This window comes from Symphalangus syndactylus, chromosome 23 (assembly GCF_028878055.3).
Source record: "Symphalangus syndactylus isolate Jambi chromosome 23, NHGRI_mSymSyn1-v2.1_pri, whole genome shotgun sequence".
NCBI lineage: Eukaryota > Metazoa > Chordata > Mammalia > Primates > Hylobatidae > Symphalangus > Symphalangus syndactylus.
In genome coordinates this window covers 63354918-63374517 of record NC_072445.2, presented here as the reverse complement: position 1 = coordinate 63374517, position 19600 = coordinate 63354918, and the positions used below count along the sequence as shown (strand labels likewise).

At 44.2% G+C, this 19600-nt stretch overlaps 1 protein-coding gene across 3 annotated transcripts in view; it reads left to right on the top strand.

Annotated features, from left to right (window-relative positions):
• Positions 1–8805: 8805 nt before the first annotated feature.
• DSP (desmoplakin) overlaps positions 8806–19600 on the top strand; it is a 45738-nt gene continuing 34943 nt past the window's right edge. For 2 of the 3 annotated variants that reach the window (XM_055263093.2, XM_055263091.2), the window contains exon 1: positions 8806–9271. In XM_055263093.2, the coding sequence (XP_055119068.2) occupies positions 9102–9271 (170 nt within the window). In that variant the 5' untranslated portion in view covers positions 8806–9101. The remainder of the gene's footprint in view (positions 9272–19600) is intronic. The other variant, XM_055263092.2, reaches the window with a different exon arrangement.

The window sequence follows — 19600 nt, the reverse complement described above, 5'->3', positions numbered from 1 at the left end:
CTGCTTCACCCCTTCTGTTTCCCATCCATAGCGAATGCTATTTGCCATTGATGGGAAAAGTTCTAGAACAAGCATGGGTCACTCGCATGGAAAGCTCCAGGCCTGGCTGGGTGTGGTGGCTCATGCCTGTGGTTCCAGCACTTAGGTGGTGTCCTGAGCTCAGGAGTTTGAGAACAGTCTGGACAACATGGCAAAACCCTGTCTCAAAAAAGCTCTAGGATCTGTACCTTGTCACTTTCAGAGCCTTTTTAGAAAATCAAATGCCACCAGAAAATATTATGCACCTTTAAAAGCAATGCTAACAAGACATTTACACGAGGTTGGAAAATGCTCATGATATTATGATCAATTAAGAAGCTGAGGCCAGGCGTGGTGGCTCACACCTGTAATCCCAGCACTTTGGGAGGCTGAGGCAGGTGGATCACCTGAGGTCAGGAGTTCGAGACCAGCCGGGCCAACATAGTGAAACCCTGTCTGTACTAAAAATACAAAAATTAGCCGGGCGTGGTGGCGGGAGCCTGTAGTCCCAGCCACTAGGGAGGCTGAGGCAGAAGAATTGCTTGAACCTGGGAGGCAGAAGTTGCAGTGAGCCAAGATCATACCACTATACTCCAGCCAGGGTGACAGAGTGGGACTCTGTCTCAAAAAAAAAAGAAGCTGAATACAAACTTGTATATAACCTGACATTGGTTGGTTAAAAAGTTCATTAGGGGAAAAAACTGGAAGGAACCTTTCAAAAATATCTAGAATGATCACCTTGTCTGGTTGATAATTTTCTTTGCTTTTCTTTGCTTCTCTCCATTCCCTTCTGCCTTTTCTGAGTATTTTACAGCAAATACATAGACTTTTATAAGCAGGAGGAAAAAAAATCCTAACTTCGGGTACATCCTTCTAAGCAAGCCTCTTAATTGATTTGCTGAGTGAGCTCTCAGCTCCAATCTGGGCTTTGCCCTGTACAGACTTGGGCCTTGGCAAGTAATGCAGGTTCTTTCTCATGGCCCCACTTTTCTTAGCCAGTGTAGGACAAGATGAGGAGTTTGAATAGGGTTTCTTCTCTGTGATCTGTGATCTTACCAAGCTTCTGACAAAAAACAAAAACAAAAACAAACAAAAAACCAAAACAACCATAAAAACAAAAACAAACCAAAAAACCCCAAACTTTTTGGGACCCTAGATTAGGCGAGTCAGTTGAAACTTGAAACTAAAGATGATCTTCCCCCAGCTCCTGCTCTATTTAAATGATCACTTTCTTTCTTTCTTTCTTTTTTCTTTTCTTTTCTTGGAGACAGGGTCTTGCTCTGATGCCAAGGATGGAGTACAGTGGTGAGCTCGGCTCACTGCAGCTGCTGCCTCCCAGGCTCAGGCGATCCTCCTGAGTAGCTGGGACCACAGGTGTGCCCCACCACGCTAGCTAATTTTTGTATTTTTTGTAGAGATGAAGTCTCGCTATGTTGTCTAGGTTGCTGTCAAACTCCTGTTCTCAAGTGATCTGCCTGCCTTGGCCTCCCAGTGATGGGATTATAGGCATGAGCCACCGCACCTGGCCTAGATGTTCATTTTCTGTGTGTTGCTATTATGACCGGTGGGTTGTTTGATATTTTGTCTCCTGCTTTAAATGTTAAGATCAGTGAAGACAGAAATCTGGACGTTTTTCTTATTCTTTAGTCTCCTGTATACCTACACCTCTATCTGTAGCAGGGAAACAATGTATGTGCGATAACTAGTTCATGATGATAAGATGCAAATGGTTTATGAAATTTGTTGTTGCTGAGGTCTAAGATTTTGAAAGGTGGTCACTTTGGAAATCAGGTTACATTTCGCTGGCATTACAATCATCTAAAGTCAGTATGGCTTAGTGTCCATTTTGATTTCATGTTATTTAGTATATGAATCTCCAGTTTCATTTTTTCTAAACAATGGAAGCTACAGTCAAACAAAACAAAACAAAACAAATACATGTACTGTGATTTGAGGACACCAAGAGAATCACCACAGCTTTAGAAATACAACTTAAAAAGAAAAGAGTAGCTGGATGTGGGAAGATCACTTGAGCCCAGGAGTTTGAAGCCAGCGTAGGCAACATAGTGAGATCTATAAAAAAAGATAATAAATAAATAATTTCATTAATTCAGTAATAAGTGTGATACATTTTGGTGTGACTTCTGCAAAGCAGGCTTATTACTCTAGTGGAGGGAAATAACAATTGAGGTCGGGTGTAGTGGCTCATGCTTGTAAACTCAGCACTTTGGGAGGCTGAGGCAGGCGGATCACTTGAGGCCAGACTCACTTGGGCAACATAGTGAGACCTCACCTCTACCAATAATAAAAAAATTAGCTGGGTGTGGTGGCACATGTCTGTGGTCCCACCTACTCAGGAGGTTAGGTGGGGGAATCGCTTGAGCCTAGACAGTTAGGGTGTGGTGAATCCTGATTGCCCCACTGAACTCCAGCCTGGGCAACAGAGCAAGACCCTGTCTCCAGAAAAAAAGAAAGAAAATAACAATTGATGGGATAGTTTCTTGGTTTCAAGTTGATACCAAATCATTGTTCAGAAATGTGTTCTTTCATGACTGATGGGACAGGAATTTTGACATAATGGAAAGGGCATGAGACTAGAAACAGATGGAATTCTGCTATTTTAGGTATCAAGTAACTCACGATGTTTCTTAACTTCTCCAGGACTCACTATTTTCTGTTTATTAAAAGGTGGGTTCTGGTTTATATAGTGCTTATGTTGGGAACGTGCTTTCCTGGCCAGAGCACGTGTGGTCCAGGTGCAGTGGGTGGGAAGTGTCCTGTAACCAGTCTGGCACCACCATGATCTGTTTCCACTAGTGGCTGTCCTCAGGGGGTTTCATTTGGAGAAAGAGTTCTGAGGCTTTACAAGTTTTTAAATAACTGGTGCAAAAATGTTTTAAGCAAGCTTTTGTTTCTGAAATTCTCTATGGAATATAAATATTGAGTGCCTTCAGTAAAGGATGATTAGCTATTCAAAAGTTTCTTCACGTAACCATTAGCACATTATATCTCCATGTGGTGTTTGCTGATAACTGGGTTTACTAGCAGTAATCTGCATCTTGCCTTTATATATATCTAAGTTTGAGTAAGTGTTCCAATCCTAGCATGTTCTATAGATTGACAGTCCCTCACAATCATGATAAGCTTAGAAAATTACTTCCGAAGTATTTTCAAAAGGTAAACTTACTTGGCTGTTGTATTATATTTATTGACTGTGTGGCTTACCCATTAAAGTAAGTGGGAGTTATTGTTTAGCTTTAGATGTCACTTGGCCATGGGTGTGGGTGGCTCCTGTGTGGTCCATAGCGGTACTTGCCCTCACTGGGAAGTTTAACCTCCAGCCTTGCATCTTGCAAATCTGGGTGCTACATGAAAACAGGACCAGGCAGGAAAGTATGGATGAATCCCCAATATCCATGCTATCCAATGAAAGGCAGTCAAAAACATACTCTATTTTTTTTCTTTTTGGAGACAGGGTTTCACTCTGTCACCCAAGCTGGAGTGCAATTTCTCAATCTTGGCTCACCGCAGCCTCGACCTCCTAGGCTCAAGCGATCTTCCCACCCTGGTCTCCCGAGTAGCTGGTGTATACTACCATGCCAGGCTAATTTTTGTATTTTCTATTTTTGTAGGAAGGGGGTCTAACTACATTGCCCAGGCTGGTCTCAAACTCCTGGGCTCAAGTTATCCTCCTGCCTCCGCTTCCCCAAGTGCCGAGCTTACAGGCATGAGCCACTGTGCCCGGCCAAAAAAACATATTCTTAAAGCACAATGGATAGCACAATTTATAAGATACCACCTGTGCAAAACCCAAACCAAATGGCAACAACAACAACAATAAAAATTCATCACTTCAGTGAGAAAAAAATGAGAAGTTCCTCTGAGCTATTTAATTTCCACAAAGTTAAGTACCCTCCCCCAGCAAAAATGAAAAATCACTGCAAACAGAAAATCTCCCCTGTTCCTGAAGGACACTTAAACCAAATAAACCAACGATAGTTTGGGGTTAATGTATATATTTTACAAACATTTTCCTATTTTTGAAATGGGCTTTGTCAAACAGCTTTCTTCAATGAAAGCTTTAAGTCATTTCAACAATTTTAACTAGGAGAGATCAATCTTATTTTTGTGATAATTCAGATCCTAGATTCATTATTTCTGGAGGATTCTAATTTATTCAGACAAATGGAAGAGAAAAGAAAGAGTAAAAGGCCGGGCGCGGTGGCTCACGCTTGTAATCCCAGCACTTTGGGAGGCCGAGGCGGGCGGATCACGAGGTCAGGAGATCGAGACCACGGTGAAACCCCGTCTCTACTAAAAATACAAAAAATTAGCCGGGCGTGGTGGCGGGCCCCTGTAGTCCCAGCTACTTGGAGAGGCTGAGGCAGGAGAAAGGCGTGAACCCGGGAGGCGGAGCTTGCAGTGAGCCGAGATCGCGCCACTGCACTCCAGCCTGGGCGACAGAGCGAGACTCTGTCTCAAAAAAAAAAAGAAAGAGTAAAATATACATATCCATTTTATTATTAAGATTTTAATTGTCTGCCATTTTAATAGGCATTTTCTTTTCCTTCACATTGTGGTTCCAATCCTAGCTTCTGCCTGTAATTTTGATTTATTAAGATACTACTCCTTGGCCAGACACTGTGGCTCATGCCTGTAATCCCAGCACTTTGGGAGGCCAAGGTGGGTGGATTGCTCGAGCCCAGGAGTTCCAGACCAGCTTGGGCAAAAAGGTGAAATCCTATATCTACAAAAAATACAAAAACTAGTCCAGTGTGGTGGTGTGCGCCTATAGTCTCAGCTACTGGGGAGGCTGAGGCAGGAGGATCACTTGAGCTCAGAAGGCAGAGGTTGTAGTGAGGCAAGATCGTGCCACTGCACTCCAGCCTGGGCGACAGAGTGAGACTCTGTCTCAGACAAAACAAAACAAAAACCCCAAAACTACTCCTCTATTAGGCAGAACAGTTATTTTAACTCACGGGCTATAAATCTTCTCGTGATGAAGAGATATCATTTACCAACACAAAGATATAGAGAGTTCCCATGGGATTTTGAGCAAGTAAATGATTCTTCTTAATCTCACTGAAATCAAAGTGTCTGTTTTCTTTTAAAAATCTGCTCTGAATATGACTGATTCCTCTTTCCTAACTGCAAGGTCATTTCTAAGGTCAGCGAGAGATAAAGTTGCCTGTCAGTGATCTGTTTCTATCAGCACAAGGGGAGCTATCTATGAGTGGCAGGGAAAAAATAGCTGACCTTAGGTCAGCCAGTGAAGACTCTGCCAGACTTTGGATTCTGATTTTTTAAACCAAGTTGTAGGAAAACAAGCTACTTTTAAACCTCTTTGCTGTGCTTCCAAAATTCTATAAATATACCTTCATTATAGCATAATGTTGTATTGTAATTATGTTTTACTACTGCAGACTTTGATATCCTGCAGAAAAAGAGTCATGCCTTATTCATCTTCATGTGTCTAGCGTTGAATCTGTTGTGTAACATCGTAGATGTTCAATAACTGCTTTCTAAATGAATGCATCTTAAATGTCTCCAAGAGGGAGGTTTACTGATTTACATGTGGTATAAAGACAGGAACATTAATGGTTAAAATTTCACATCCAGCAAAGAACTTTTGGCTTAACAGGCAGTACCTTAAGCTTTATATGTTTCACAGTGTTCAAGAGCGTTCACGTATTTTATCTCATTTGACCCTCATTGTGGATTTGGAAGGTTGGCAGAGCAAGTGTTATTTCCATTATACACACGAAGAAATTGAGCTCTTGCCTAAGTAAATTGTAGCACTAAGATTATAACTATGGGCAAGTTATCCTCGCTCTTCATTGCGTGATGAGCCAACCTAGACAACTGATGTGTATGCGTGTATGTGCGTGTGTGTTGAGGTGGGGCGGGTTCCATCTGTCGGGCATGTCAATCTGTTTGTTTTATCCTCTTATCTTTCTTTATCACCCTTGGAGAAAGATAAATGAAAGCCACTGTCTTCCTAGAGCAGGCATGTTTGGTAGCTGGAAGCCATTCGTGTTCTTGGGGATGCCTGGAGAAGCCCAGGAAGCAGTAAGATGGGTGAGGAAGCAACGCAGCCAGACGTGTGACTGATGGCTCTTCGCCTCCTCCTGTTTTGCCTGCAGATTGAACAGTTTTGGGAGTCTGGGTGGTGTTTGGGTCTGTGTGGAGCCTGGTTCCTATGACCCTAAGGGGACCCTCGGCTAAGAAGAGCTTTTGTTACCACTGGGGGGTGGTTAATAGATATGTGTTTTTTTTTTTTTTTAAAGGATAATTCTACCATGCAATTGTGTGGCCTTTTTATTACACATTAGAGAAGAATAATCCCTGATTTTTTTTTCTTTTTTTTTTGAGACAGAGTCTTGCTCCGTTGCCCGGGCTGGAGTGTGATGACACGATCTCTGCTCAATATAATCTCCACCTCCTGGATTCAAGCAATACTCGTGCCTTTGCCTCCCAAACAGCTAGAATTACAGGCGCCTGCCACCACACCCAGCTAATTTTTGTATGTTTAGTAGAGATGGGGTTTCAACATGTTGGCCAGGCTGGTCTCGAACTCCTGACCTCAAGTGATCCACCCGCCTCGGCCTCCCAAAGTGCTGGGATTACAGGCGTGAGCCACTGCACGGACCCCTGAATTTCTTAAATCAAAGTTTTACTATATTTAAGGGCAGCGACTGAACCCTATTTATCTTTGCATGTTGCAGAGTATTTCCATATCCTAGGTTATAATTATTTGCTGAACAAATGAGATGCATAGAGGGAAAACATCCTAAATGAAATTCTGTACATTATGCACTGACATCTTCCCTCCATGCATGTCTTTCTCTCCTCCACCAATGGATATTATGGGCTGTTTGTGCAGAGGCTGACTTCCAGCCATTGATTCTGTTTGAGAAAAACCACTGTCTTGTCTATACATCATTGTTCGTACAGGTTGAGCATCCCTAATCTGAAAATCTGAAATCCAAAATGCTCCCAAATCCAAACCTTCTGAGCACTGACATGATGACCACAAGTGGCGAATTCCACACCTGACCTGTGATGACTTGCAGTCAAAATGCAGTCGAAACTTTGTTTCATGCACAAAATTATCTAAAATATTGTATAAAATTACCTTCAGGCTATGTGTATAAGGCATATAGAAAACATAAATAAATTTCATGTTTAGGCTTGAGTTCCATCCCCAAAGATCTCTCGTTACGTCTAAGCAAATATTGCAAAATCCAAGAAAATCCAGAATCCAAAATATTTCTGGTCCCAAGCATTTTGGATAAGGGGTACTCAATCTGTATAATCATTTAAACACTTGACCACTTTGGTTTTATTAAAGATTCGAGGAAATTGAGACCACAATGCAAATTATTGGCAGTGCTAACAGTGATGAACTTTTATCTCATTATATGTGTTTACCGCTTGAATTTAAGACGTTCAGCTGTAAAAAGAAAAAGAACAAGACATTTTGTCAAAAATTACGCCTAAAGGGTCAAGTTATCATGAGAAGTGCTATAATATGACAAATTTTAGAAAGTCCCCCCCACTCTCTTTACAACATAAAAATGTAGTTTTTTATTTTTGTTTTCAGTTCATAAACATTTTGGAAACGCACTGTATCAGAAGGTAATTAGCGGCATTGTTTGTAAAGATGAAAAATTTATTAGATCTTTAAATGGCTTTTACTAAAGCGTCATTTAACAATTTTCCGTATTATAGAAACGGCCCTTCATGGATGGTGTGACTGGGTCTGTATCCAAACCCGGTTCTGTTCCTGGAGCCTAAGGTGTAGTTAACACTCAGCCTCTGAACTGGGAGTGGCCCTGGAGCAAGTTGCTGGAATGTTCAAGCTCCGCGTCACTCATCCCTACCCAGTAGATGATCTCTGCCTAGGGTTCTTTGTCACCCTCAGGCTCAAGTCCCAGGAGGCCTCCTCCGCGGACTTGGGTGAACAGCTCTGAGTTCCGGAGAGGGTTGGGTCTGCGGAGAAGGGCGCGAGAGACAAGCATCCGCAAGGTTCTGGTACAAAATTTGGAAACTGGACCTGGCGTTGAAATCTTTACTCCTCGTTTAAAAAGACCATCGAAAGGGAAAAAATGAAATTGCAACTTATATTTTTATGTTATCCCATGAAAAATTAGCTGTAGTGTTTTCCTCTTTATGCCAAAGAGATTAATATTTACGGTGAAGACTTTTCCAGGAAGTCGTGGTTTTCTGTAAAAAAAAGGTTTTACACATCAGAAATCGGACTTCTGAGGCAATTTCCTGAATTCCTGGAATAAAACAAAACAAAACAAGTCCCCAAACAAAACTCTATCATCTAAAGCGTTCCCTCCTCACTGTGGTTCTAGTCAATGCGTGGTAGGTAGCGTTTCCAGCGATCAACAAAAGTAAATATTTGACCAGTAACCCTCCAATCGAGAGGCCCCTCCATGCCAGCTATTTCCGCCCGGGGACCGAGGAAATCCTCAAAAGCCGGGCCACGCATTCCCAGCCCGAGAGGCCCCAGCGCAGAGCGCAGCGGCCCCCGCGAGCGCACGTCCTCCCCGCGGTGGCTTCGCCCAGGGCGCTCGGGTCTCGGGGACCCAGTCCCGCCCGGTGTTACTCAGGCCTCGGTGGCGCAGGGCGGAGCCGCGGGCGGCGGGCGCAGGTGGGGAGGGGCGGCCGGAGCGCGTCGGTGACACCCGCGGGGGGGCGGGGAAGGCGCGGCGGCCGCACCCCGCCCTGGGAAGAAACCGGCCAGGTGTGGCCTCGGCGCCCGGTGCCAGCGGGGAGGAGACTCGCTCCGCCGCCGACCAACACCAACACCCAGCTCCGACGCAGCTCCTCTGCGCCCTTGCCGCCCTTCGAGCCACAGCTCTTCCTCCTGCTCCTGCCCCCGGCCCGTCGCCGTCTCCGCGCTCGCCGCGGCCTCGGGAGGGCCCAGGTGGCGAGCAGCGACCTCGCGAGCCCTCCGCACTCCCGCCCGGTTCCCCGGCCGTCCGCCTATCCTTGGCCCCCTCCGCTTTCTCCGCGCCGGCCCGCCTCGCTTATGCCTCGGCGCTGAGCCGCTCTCCCGATTGCCCGCCGACATGAGCTGCAACGGAGGCTCCCACCCGCGGATCAACACTCTGGGCCGCATGACCCGCGCCGAGTCTGGCCCAGACCTGCGCTACGAGGTGACCAGCGGCGGCGGGGGCACCAGCAGGATGTACTACTCGCGGCGCGGCGTGATCACCGACCAGAACTCGGACGGCTACTGGTGGGTACCTGCCCGGAGAGCGCGGGCTGCGGGGCTTGCGGGACAGGGAGGGACCGTCCTCCTCTGGGCGACTGGGAGACTCGAGTCCCGAAGGTGGAAAGGTTTTTTGCCCAGGTCCCGAAAGAACTTCCCGGCCGCGCTGGGAGCAGGACCCGGGTGTCCTGACGCGTGTGGGGACAGGTTGGCCCCTGTCCTGCGAGCAGGGACTCGGTCCTACCTTTCTCCCCTCCCGCGAGCCTGGGCGGGTGGTCAGAGGGGGCGTCGGGCCAGCGCGGGGCTGTCCCCTGCCTGCTGGACACGGCTGCAGTCGCCTTTGTCCCAGTCCGCGAATGGGAGGTCAGGCGAGGTGGGGCTGCGACGACAAAACCCAACCTCTCCAACCGTAATCAAAGTAAAAGAGGAAAGGAGCGGGGCCCCGGTCCTGTCTGGTGGCCGAGTGGTGCTCGGGGCTCCGCAGTCTCTACCGGCTCACCCCCAATCCCCAGTAACCCCGAGACCACGACTGCAGCGACTCCTGGACTCCTCGGCCACCTGAGGACGTTTGTATCAAGGCTGCGCGTCCCGGCGGCGCGGGGTCCTGTCCCGAGGAGGCGCTTCGGCTTCCCCTGTCCGGCAAACGAAACTTTCCCGCCGGGGTGGCTGCCCGGCCCCGGGCTCGAAGTTCGGCCGGGACGTGCCTGTTCCCCTCGGTCGTCCGCGCTGCAGCCCCCGCGGGCGAGCGCACCTGGGGCCCTGCCTCTGAGCCTTTTGTTTCCTCCTTTTTAAAAACACCGGATGAAAGACCCCTGTGTGCCTTGGATCGCAGAGCGCCGGCCGCGTGTCTGCTTTGATCCAGAATGTGTGGGCAGGGGAGTGGGGGGGTGGGGGAGGACGACGCTGGGGGCCCACCCTGGCCTAGGTGCCCCGGGAAGACCCCCGCGGTGAGAGGGTCAGCTTCTCCGGATCCTCGCGGAAACAGACAGAGGGCGTCATTTGGGTGGGTGGGGAGAGACCCTGTCCCTGCTTTGACCGGGTCTCGGGAGCTGGACTCTAGATGCCAACGTGAGCCGTGCTTGTTTTGCAGCCCGCCCCACCTCCCCGCTCCTTGCTAGTTCTTCCCACGTCGGGCTTTTGGGAAAGAGGCCCTGAGCGCCGGGACGTTATTTACCAGGCGTTGTGGCCCTAGGCCTGGGAGGAGCAACCTGAATGAGCTCCAGGGAGTTTTGTTTTGCAAGCAGTTTTGAAGGCAGGGACTACTCGAGTTGCAACCTGTTTTCTGCTTAGATTCATTTATTTATTTCTGGAGCATCTTGAAAATCTATTTTCGCTTTTTTTTTTTTTTTTTTTTTTTTTGAGTTAGCAAAGAATTGTCTCAATCTTGGAGTTCTTTGTTTCCTAAACAAAATGTGTCTGGGGATTTCCAGGGAAAATGTGCCAAGCAATAGGAGGAATGAAAACTTGGGTTTTCATTACATTTGTTTTAAAATTTTGCCAGCCATTTAAATCTGAAATTTAAATTTTCTCTCGCAGTCCTCCAGGATTTGAGATGCACATCCTTTAAATGTGTGGGTTACACACAGTTTAAATCCAAGTCAGAATAGAATGTGAAGGACTCTTTAGTAGCTCTTTTTGGCGTTTTCATGAACCAAGTATTTATTTTGATTATTATTTATAACTATGCTTTTGCTAGCCTGGATTTCTTATCTTTTAAATAGACAATAATCAGTACTATTAATCGAATATTTCACTCCCTTGGCTTCTTATACCTTTTGTAGAGAAGTAAAACTTTAATAAATTAATTGGTTAATGAACTGCATCAAGATACATGTTTTATTAGGATTCCCCACTGAAACATTTAATTTTGGGCAGGCTCCATGTTTTTTCATTGTGTAGTATCATTTCTCGTGTTCTGTTTTTCCAACTTAAAGCCTACTTATAAACTTGTCAAGTCTCACATCTCTGGGAAGGGGAAAGAGACCCAAGTGAAAAATTACCTGACTTTGAGGAAGGATGTGTTTTCTCCTCACTAATGTTGCTCTGCCCGGCAGCAGGGCGTCAAGCTCAGGGCTTGAGTCGCGAGGCGGTCATTCTTTCCGGGGACCCTGACAATGGAGTTTCCTCCCTAGCCTGTCCCAGCCTGCAGTGGTGCTACTGACTACAAAATAACCCACAAATGCTGACTTCTGCGTTTTCAAATAATAGCGACTGACTGAAGACAGGGCATGTAGCAGTTTTTCTGGTGGCATTCTGGTTTTGTGTGGAGGGAGATGTTTGGCTGTGGCATGCACTTTGTAGAAGTAGGGTGCCCTCTGTGCCCAAGGGAGCCACTGCTCTCTGCTAAGTGAATGATGATTAAGAATTTCATAAGTATTTTTCTGACCCAAAGATTTTCAAAATAAACGTTTTTGTGGTTTTCTTTTCTTTCTTCTTTTTTTTTTTTTTTTAGCACAAAAACTAGTATAAAAACTGTTGGTTGACTTTAAACTCATTTATTTCAAAAACTGCTACTTTATGGCTGAATTATTAATAGACTGGTGATTTTTGAGCTGAGTGTTTTGTATTTAGCCCTTCCCTAAATAAAGTAATTTGAATGTGTGGAGGGCCCAACTCTTAGTTTTCCTTTGAAAATGACTTTAAAACATCTCTCTCTGTGTCCTTTCCACGAACAGCACTTACCATTTTTAGGACATTATTTTTAGGACAGTACTAGATCTCATTGTATCGTAATCCGCACTTTTCCCCCTACCACCTGCCTGTTCTTTGTGTCTTTATTTTAGATTCAATAGAATCTGCAACTACTTAATTTTGTTAACATTTGGTAAATGTTACAACCTTGATAATGAAATAATAGACATGTACATGTCTTGAAATGTAAATTTTAGATTCTTCTTGGATAGGATGTTATATTAATACTGTTTTCAATTACAGCAAAATGACTCTAGTCTTATTCCTGTCATTAAAACAAATTACAAATCTGTAGAGAAATTTGTTACCAAAGTAACAAAGTCCCACAGTTAGATCTTTCACCCATCAAAGGGTGAATTTGTAGGAGGATTAAAAGCAGAAAATAGTCATTAAGCTTCAGAAATATGTGTTTATAATATTAATGCTTATTTTTCTTCAGATCTCATGATTTCAAAACTGAGATACATGTGATCATTATTTCATATACATTTTAAAGTTAGTCTTAAATTAGGTTTTACGAGAAGCTTATTTCTTACCATGAGACAAACAGGTCCGTTTGCCTGAATTTTAGAGCAGGGGGGACCCCTAAGGATCAGTTAGCCTATAGGCAGAAACCCCACATGCATACTTCAGAGATAGGAAGCTGAGGACGTGCCCAAGATCCCAGAATCCACTTGTGGCTGGGTTGGCCTGAGGACCCAAGGATCCTCACCTTGGTTTTCCCTGTGCCTTCACAGCCTGACTTTTAGAAGGGACAGGCCTGTAATTACACCATGAAAGTATGTGAAATTCCATTAATTCCTTCATTCAGCAAGTATTTACCGAGCATCGGCTGCATTCTGTGTTAAGTGTCAGGGGAGATCAAGGCAGAAATCTATAGCCTTGAAAGGAGTGTAGGCCCTTCCAAGGAAGATAAGTACACGAAGCCTAGCACGCAAAAGCGGAATGCACAGGAGGGGTGTACGTGACTTCAGAGACTTCACAAGGACGTGAGAGAATATCTGTCGTGGGGGCACTGGGAAGACTTTATAAAGGAAGTGGTGTCGAACTAGACTTTGGAGTATTTCAGCTGTGTCAAGATGGGTGGGCAGAGAGCCTTCCAGGGGGAGAGAAGAGCATGAGAAAAGTCTGCGAAGCCTATGGAGTGATCTCCTTTTTGAGCATTCCCTCTGAGCAGAGAGGCAGTAAGATGAAAGGAGGAAGCATCCTTTTTTGACCAAGGCATTGGAGACCTTGAATGCCCTGGAGAGGGATTTGGATAGGCAGAGGGAAGCCGGTGCAGGTTTTCATTGAAGCCATTGAAAGTCTCCTCCACTGGAGGAGCGGGGAAGTGAGACGATCATAACTGAGCTACTGGACTGTTTAGGCGTTGGCTTAAGGAAGCCATTGCACCAGCGAAGGAGAGACGGAATGAAAGTCTGAACCAGGGTGAGGGCAGTGGATGGGAAAGTAGGTATTGCCAAGGTGGAATGACAGCTTCAGCTAAGAATTGGATGTGAGAGGCAGGGGAGAGTCTGAGAAAACAGGCCCAGAGCTCAAGTGACTCATAGCGTAGATAGTCTAAACCCTTTTCTGGGAAACGATTGCAAAGCAAGATTTAGTTTAGCTTAATATATGGCAGGTAACATTTACATGGTTATTAAATTTAACTTGTATATTTTATAAAAATATCAGGTCTGTGGTTAATAATAGTTACCATTACCCACCAACCCCTGCGATGTGCCTTGTATAGGATGTTTGTTGTCCTAAGCCTCATAACAAACTTCCCAGTTTACAGATGGGAATCTGAGGTTAAAATATTTAAATGGCTTGCCTAAGGTCACACAGCTAGTTAAGTGGTTAAGCTAGATTTGAATCCAGTATACCACAATGACCCAAGAGAAGATTAAGATTAAACCTGTAGTGTGAGAATTCACCTTTTCTACTTGTAAACCCTTTTCTATCTGAGTTATTACTTATTTTTAGTCTGTTGAATTCCTCAGTCTGCATTCCTGTGAAATATTTCATAATCATTGTATTCTTTCATTAATACTCTTGTAGCGTTTCTATCTGCTTAGGAAAAAAGAAACTCAATTTGATTCTGCATTAAGCCAACTAATTGTTAGTCAGGTCTATTTAATGGGACAGTACGGCTTTCAACAGTCATTTTTTTCTCTAAATATGGGCTTAATTTCATTGTTCAGGTAATGGAAATGTCTTGGAAAGGGAGAAACTGCTGATGCCCCTCATGCCTCAGTGCTGACTTCTTAGGGTGGAGCAAGGAGGGCTTGGGTGTGAGACTTGGAGAGTGTGTCTTGACTCTCAGCTAACCAGTCTTTCCAGACCAGGAGGTTCTAGAAGGAGTGGTTTCAGTCTGGAGGCCTTGTTGCTGCAGCTGGGAGCAGTGCCCCACCCCTTGATTTTCTCCATCTCCCTCCCGCTGGGCTGGTCCTAGTGGCCCTGCCGCTTGAAAACGTTCAGGTGTGGTTCTGATTTTGAAGTCACGGCCCCACAGATCCTAAGACTCAGACATGAGCTGCTCATTTGAGGTGACATCTTATAAAATACTAGTGCAGTCCAATAATTTATGCCTCACCACCGACACCTTGGGCTGGAAGAGCTCATGAATGTGAAATCTACATTTCATGAAAATGAAGACAGTTTAGTGAGAAGCTGCAGCAAACAGATCTAAGGTTCTGCTTGGAATTACATTTTGTTTGTTTGTTTGTTTGTTTGTTTTGAGATGGGGTCTTGCTCTGTGGCTCAGGCTGGAGTGCAGTGGCATGATCATAGCTCACTGCAGTCTTGACCACTCAGGCTTAAGTGACTCTCCCATCTCAGCCTCTGGAGTAGCTGGGACCACAGGCATGCACCACCATACCCAACTAATTAAAAAAAATTTTTTTTTGTAGAGACAAGGTCTCGCTATCTTGCCCAGGCTGGTCTTGAACTCTTGGGCTCAAGTGATCCTCCCACCTTGGCCTTCCAAAGTGCTAGAATTACAGGCAAGAGCCAGTGCACCTGGCCTTTGAATTTTCTTACCCTCAATAAGTTTCTTTCATGCTGTTAAGGTGTATCACTCTCTATGAATTGTCTCAGTTATTTTTGAGTCTTGTAGGGAACCTTAGGAACTCCTGAAATGCCTCACACTTAATACCCAATCCATTTCTTCCTTCTCCTCTTTCTCTTTTTTTTCTCATCACCCCAACTCCATTTTGCTGCAGGGCATCCTTAAAGTTATGGACTAGGGCAAAGACAAAACACAAAAATGAAATTTCAGCCGGGCGTGGTGGCTCATGCCTGTAATCAAAGCACTTTGTGAGGCCGAGGTGGGCGGATCACGAGGTCAGGAGTTCCAGACCAGCCTAGCCAATATGGTGAAACCCTGTCTCTACTAAAAATACAAAAATTAGCTGGGCATGGTGGCGGGCGCCTGTAGTCCCAACTGCTCAGGAGGCTGAGGCAGAAGAATCGCTTGAACCCGGGAGGCAGAGGTTGCAGCAAGCTGAGATCATGCCACTGCACTCCAGCCTGGGCAACAGAGTGAGACTCCATGAAAAAAAAAAAAGAAAGAAATTTCAGAACCATAACAACAGCAGCAGCCTCCACAAGTAAGAGCTATCACTAAGTGAGGTCTCCGCCTCTGCAGTGCCCCTCTGAGCCTCACCTCAGCCCCAGGAGGGGGTGTTCTACCTGTCATAGAGGCAGAAGCTCCAGGCACTGCCAGTGGATGTCACTTTAAGTTGCTCAAGGTCACAGGCTGTATAACTGGAAGTGGCTGAGCTGGGCGTGGACTCCAACTGTGCCCTACTTCAAAGTCCTTCTGAAGTTAATGATATGTGATCAGTTTTCCACTATCCCGCAAACACAATCTGCCAAACACACAGTGTGAAAATCGAGAAAACCGCATGGAAAAGAAGCAGAACTTTTATTAGAGTAGTGTTTCTGTAGCTCCTGGGCGAAGACAAAACGCAGGATCAAAGGAGGCTGTTTTTCTAAAATCTGTAGAGAAAAAAAATCCATCATGTTTGCTCACTGCTGGAGTGGGAATGGGGAGGGGACAGCTGTGCTCTCTGCTTGAGCTTTTGAAATCAGAGTAATGAGATGAGCCATAATATCCTCAGATCAGTCTTTTGTTTGCCTCTGTTTTTCTTCCACTTTACTAAGCCAAACAAACATGCATTAAGTATCTTCTGTGTGCAGAACCTTATTTATGTTGTTAGGTTAAGTGTTTGTAGGAGTCCAAGATGACTAAGACATGGGACTTTGCTCTCCAGGAGCAGGTAGCCAGGTGTGTTTAAACTAATGCAAGAGAGGAGAGGATGCAGAGGTGTGATATGGAAAGCTCCTTGCAGAAGGCTGTAACTTTTGAAGTTTTGAACTTTTGAAGGATGGCTAACACGGCATTTCAGCTGATGTATATAGAGGGTGTTTAATGAATTTTTTTCTCTTTTTTTTTTTTTTTTTGAGATGGAGTTTTGTTCTTGTTGCCTAGGCTGGAGGGCAGTGGCAGGATCTCGGCTCACTGCAACCTCCACCTCCCAGGTTCAAGCGATTCTCCTGCTTCAGCGTCCTGAGTAGCTGGGATTACAGGCATGCGCCGCCACGCCTGGCTAATTTTGTATTTTTAGTAGAGACAGAGTTTCTCCACGTTGGTCAGGCTGGTCTCGAATTCCCGACCTCAGGTGATCCTCCCGCCTCAGCCTCCTGAAGTGTTGGGATTACAGGCGTGAGCCACCGCACCCGGCTAGTGAATCTTAGAGGTAAAGTATCATCCTTAAATGAAGTATTAAAAATACATTTTTCTTTTTATGCAAGATCCTTTCAAGAAACTCAAACAAAATAGTATGTGTGAAAAATGCTTTGAAAACTATAAAGAGCTAAGCAAATAGGCCTTACGGTCAATATTAATGCATTACATAACTATCATAATTCCTAATACACATTTCCTGAGTTTTTTCTAGGCAATTATTCTGTGAGCCTGAAAACAGAGAGACATATGAGTCTTTCTGGCATATGTACAAGAGCCTGTGTTGACTGAATGAACAAAAGAAGAGGAGAGGGAGGAAGGGAGAGATGGAAAGAGGAAGGAAGGAAAGGAGTCCAGTTGGATAGAAAATATATAAACAGAAAGAAATGCAAAGTTAGGGGGCATGGTCCAAGTGTCTAATGAGCAGTATAGGTTATTATAAAAGTATTTTTATAAAACGAGGAGAGTAACTCTTCATTTAAAAACTTTTTTTTTTGCCTATAATGTCCCTCTTTGAAATATTTGTCTTGTATTTTTTTGTTTTTTTCTTTATCTTTCTGAAAGTGTGAACTTTTTTCCTTTATCTTTCTGAATATTTTTATTTTTTTAAGACAAAGTCTTGTTCTTTTGCCCAGGCTGGAGTGCAGTGGTGCAATCTCGGCTCACTGCACCTCTGCCTCCCAGGTTCAACCATCTCATCTCAACCTCCCGTCTCAGCCTCCCGAGTAGCTGGGACTTACAGGCGTGTGCCATCACACCCAGCTAAGTTTTGTATTTTTTTTCTGTAGAGACGGGGTTTCGCCACGTTACCCAGGCTGATCTTAAACTCTTGGGTTCAAGCAATCTGGCGGCCTCTGCCTCCCAGCTGGGATTACAAATACAGACATGAGCCACGGCGCCCAACCTTGTCTTGTATTTTTAAAAATAATATTTTTGGCAACACATGTAAAGCTAATGCCTTAGGACAGCTAGTTTTGGAGTCCTATTTTTAAAGAAAAATGTTTTTTTGAAGGCAGTAAAATAAAACCTTGAAATCTTGGTAATATTGTTCACACATTCATGTGGTCCATCTTTGGATTAGAATCCAGAACTTGTTTTTTTTTTTTTTAACCACCGATGAAGGGCTCTCTGTGCAAATATTTGGAACCCTTACTTGTTTAAACAAGTTTTAGGATGAACTTAAAAAAAAGTATGTGCAGGTAGGTTCTTTGTAGTATGACTCATTTATCTCTCAGAAGAGTTAAAAACTTTTAAGGATGAGTTATTTTTTTCAAGGGCACCTATTAATTTTGGTTTAGAAGTCAATATTCTTTTGATAAATTTGACCCAAATGAGTTGTTTTCTTTTTCTTTTTCTTTTTTTTTTTAAAAAGCACATCACATCTGCCATCTTCTCTGCCACTGAAATGGGATTTAAAAATTGAACTTCATGGCTTGTTAATTTAATTCCTAACATGATTTGAAAATCTCTCAACCCCTAACACCCATATGTAGCAGTATTAAAAATTTCTTTGAGGCTAGGGATTTAAAAAAATTTTACAAACTTGTTAGTAAGTACATCATTTTAAAATTATTTCTTTATACATTATAGAATTTTGCATTTTCCCAAACTGCACTATATGAATTAAATTTAATTCAATTACCATGAATAAATTTATTTACCATGAACTTAACATAGACATTTATATTATTTTCAGTAAGGAAGAATGAGTTTGGTGGTTTCCTAAAATTGAGTTACAGAATGAATGAGGTGAATCTTACATACCATTTAGCCCAACAGATGGAAATAGAAATTTCTGAGATTAAAAAAAAAAATCTAAAATTATGTGGTGAATAAAATATATATATACATATATATAATCTGACTTAGAAAGGTTTGAATTACAGCTTTTAAAAAAATGCGTGTTTCCTGGCCGGGAGTGGTGGCTCACATCTGTAATCCCAGCACTTTGGGAGGCCAAGGTGGGTGGATCACTTGAGGTCAGGAGTTTGAGACCAGGCTGGCCAAAATTTGGTGAAACCCTGTCTCTACTAAAAATACAAAAATTAGCTTTGCGTGGTGGCGGTGTGCCTGTAATCCCAGCTACTTGGGAGGCTGAGGCAGAAGAATCACTTGAACCCAGGAGGTGGAGATTGGAATGAGCTGAGATTGTGCCACTGCACTCCAGCCTGGGCGACAGAATGAGACTCCTTCTCAAAAAAAAGAAGAAAAAGAAAAAAGCATGTTTCCTGAAGCAAGCTTTCCTGGCTATCGTGCTGAAGAATCCAGTGCTACACATACAGCTGGTGTATGTCTGACATCAGACTGACCCGATGGGTCAAAATCCTTTCCGCTGAACTTCCTCCCTGATTAAGTACAGCGAGTTCTGTGTGGATTCTTCATTGGGCTGAGACAAGCAAACTGACCTGCCAAGGTGGGTTCCCTATACCTTAGTTGGCCTGAGTGTCCCTCTGTCTTGTTTTGATGGACTGAGCCATTCACAAGGTGTATACCTAGTTCCTTATCTCGCCTTGGTCTGTTTCCGAAGGGAATTCTCGGCCACACCTAAGACTGAAGTTGGATTCTTACAGATGAAAGATAGAAGTAGACCCTGTTTTAAGGATCAGACATGGTCTTGAAAAGTTGTGTGTGTGATGAAATTTGGTTAATCAGATCACACTTCCCAATAGACAAATAATGATATAAAAGATTCTTTATTTCATTGTTCCAACACTTAAGCTTTTTATTTTTTCAACCCTTTAAAGGATTAGATTTCTGTGCATTCCCCATTCCTATACAGTTGTTAATTTATTTAGTAACATGCCATGCAAAGCATATCAGTGTTTTAGTGGATATCAGGAACATATGAGACAGGGCGCGGTGGCTCACACCTGTAATCCTAACACTTTGGGAGGCCGAGGTGGGCAGATCATTTGAGGTCAGGAGTTTGAGACCAG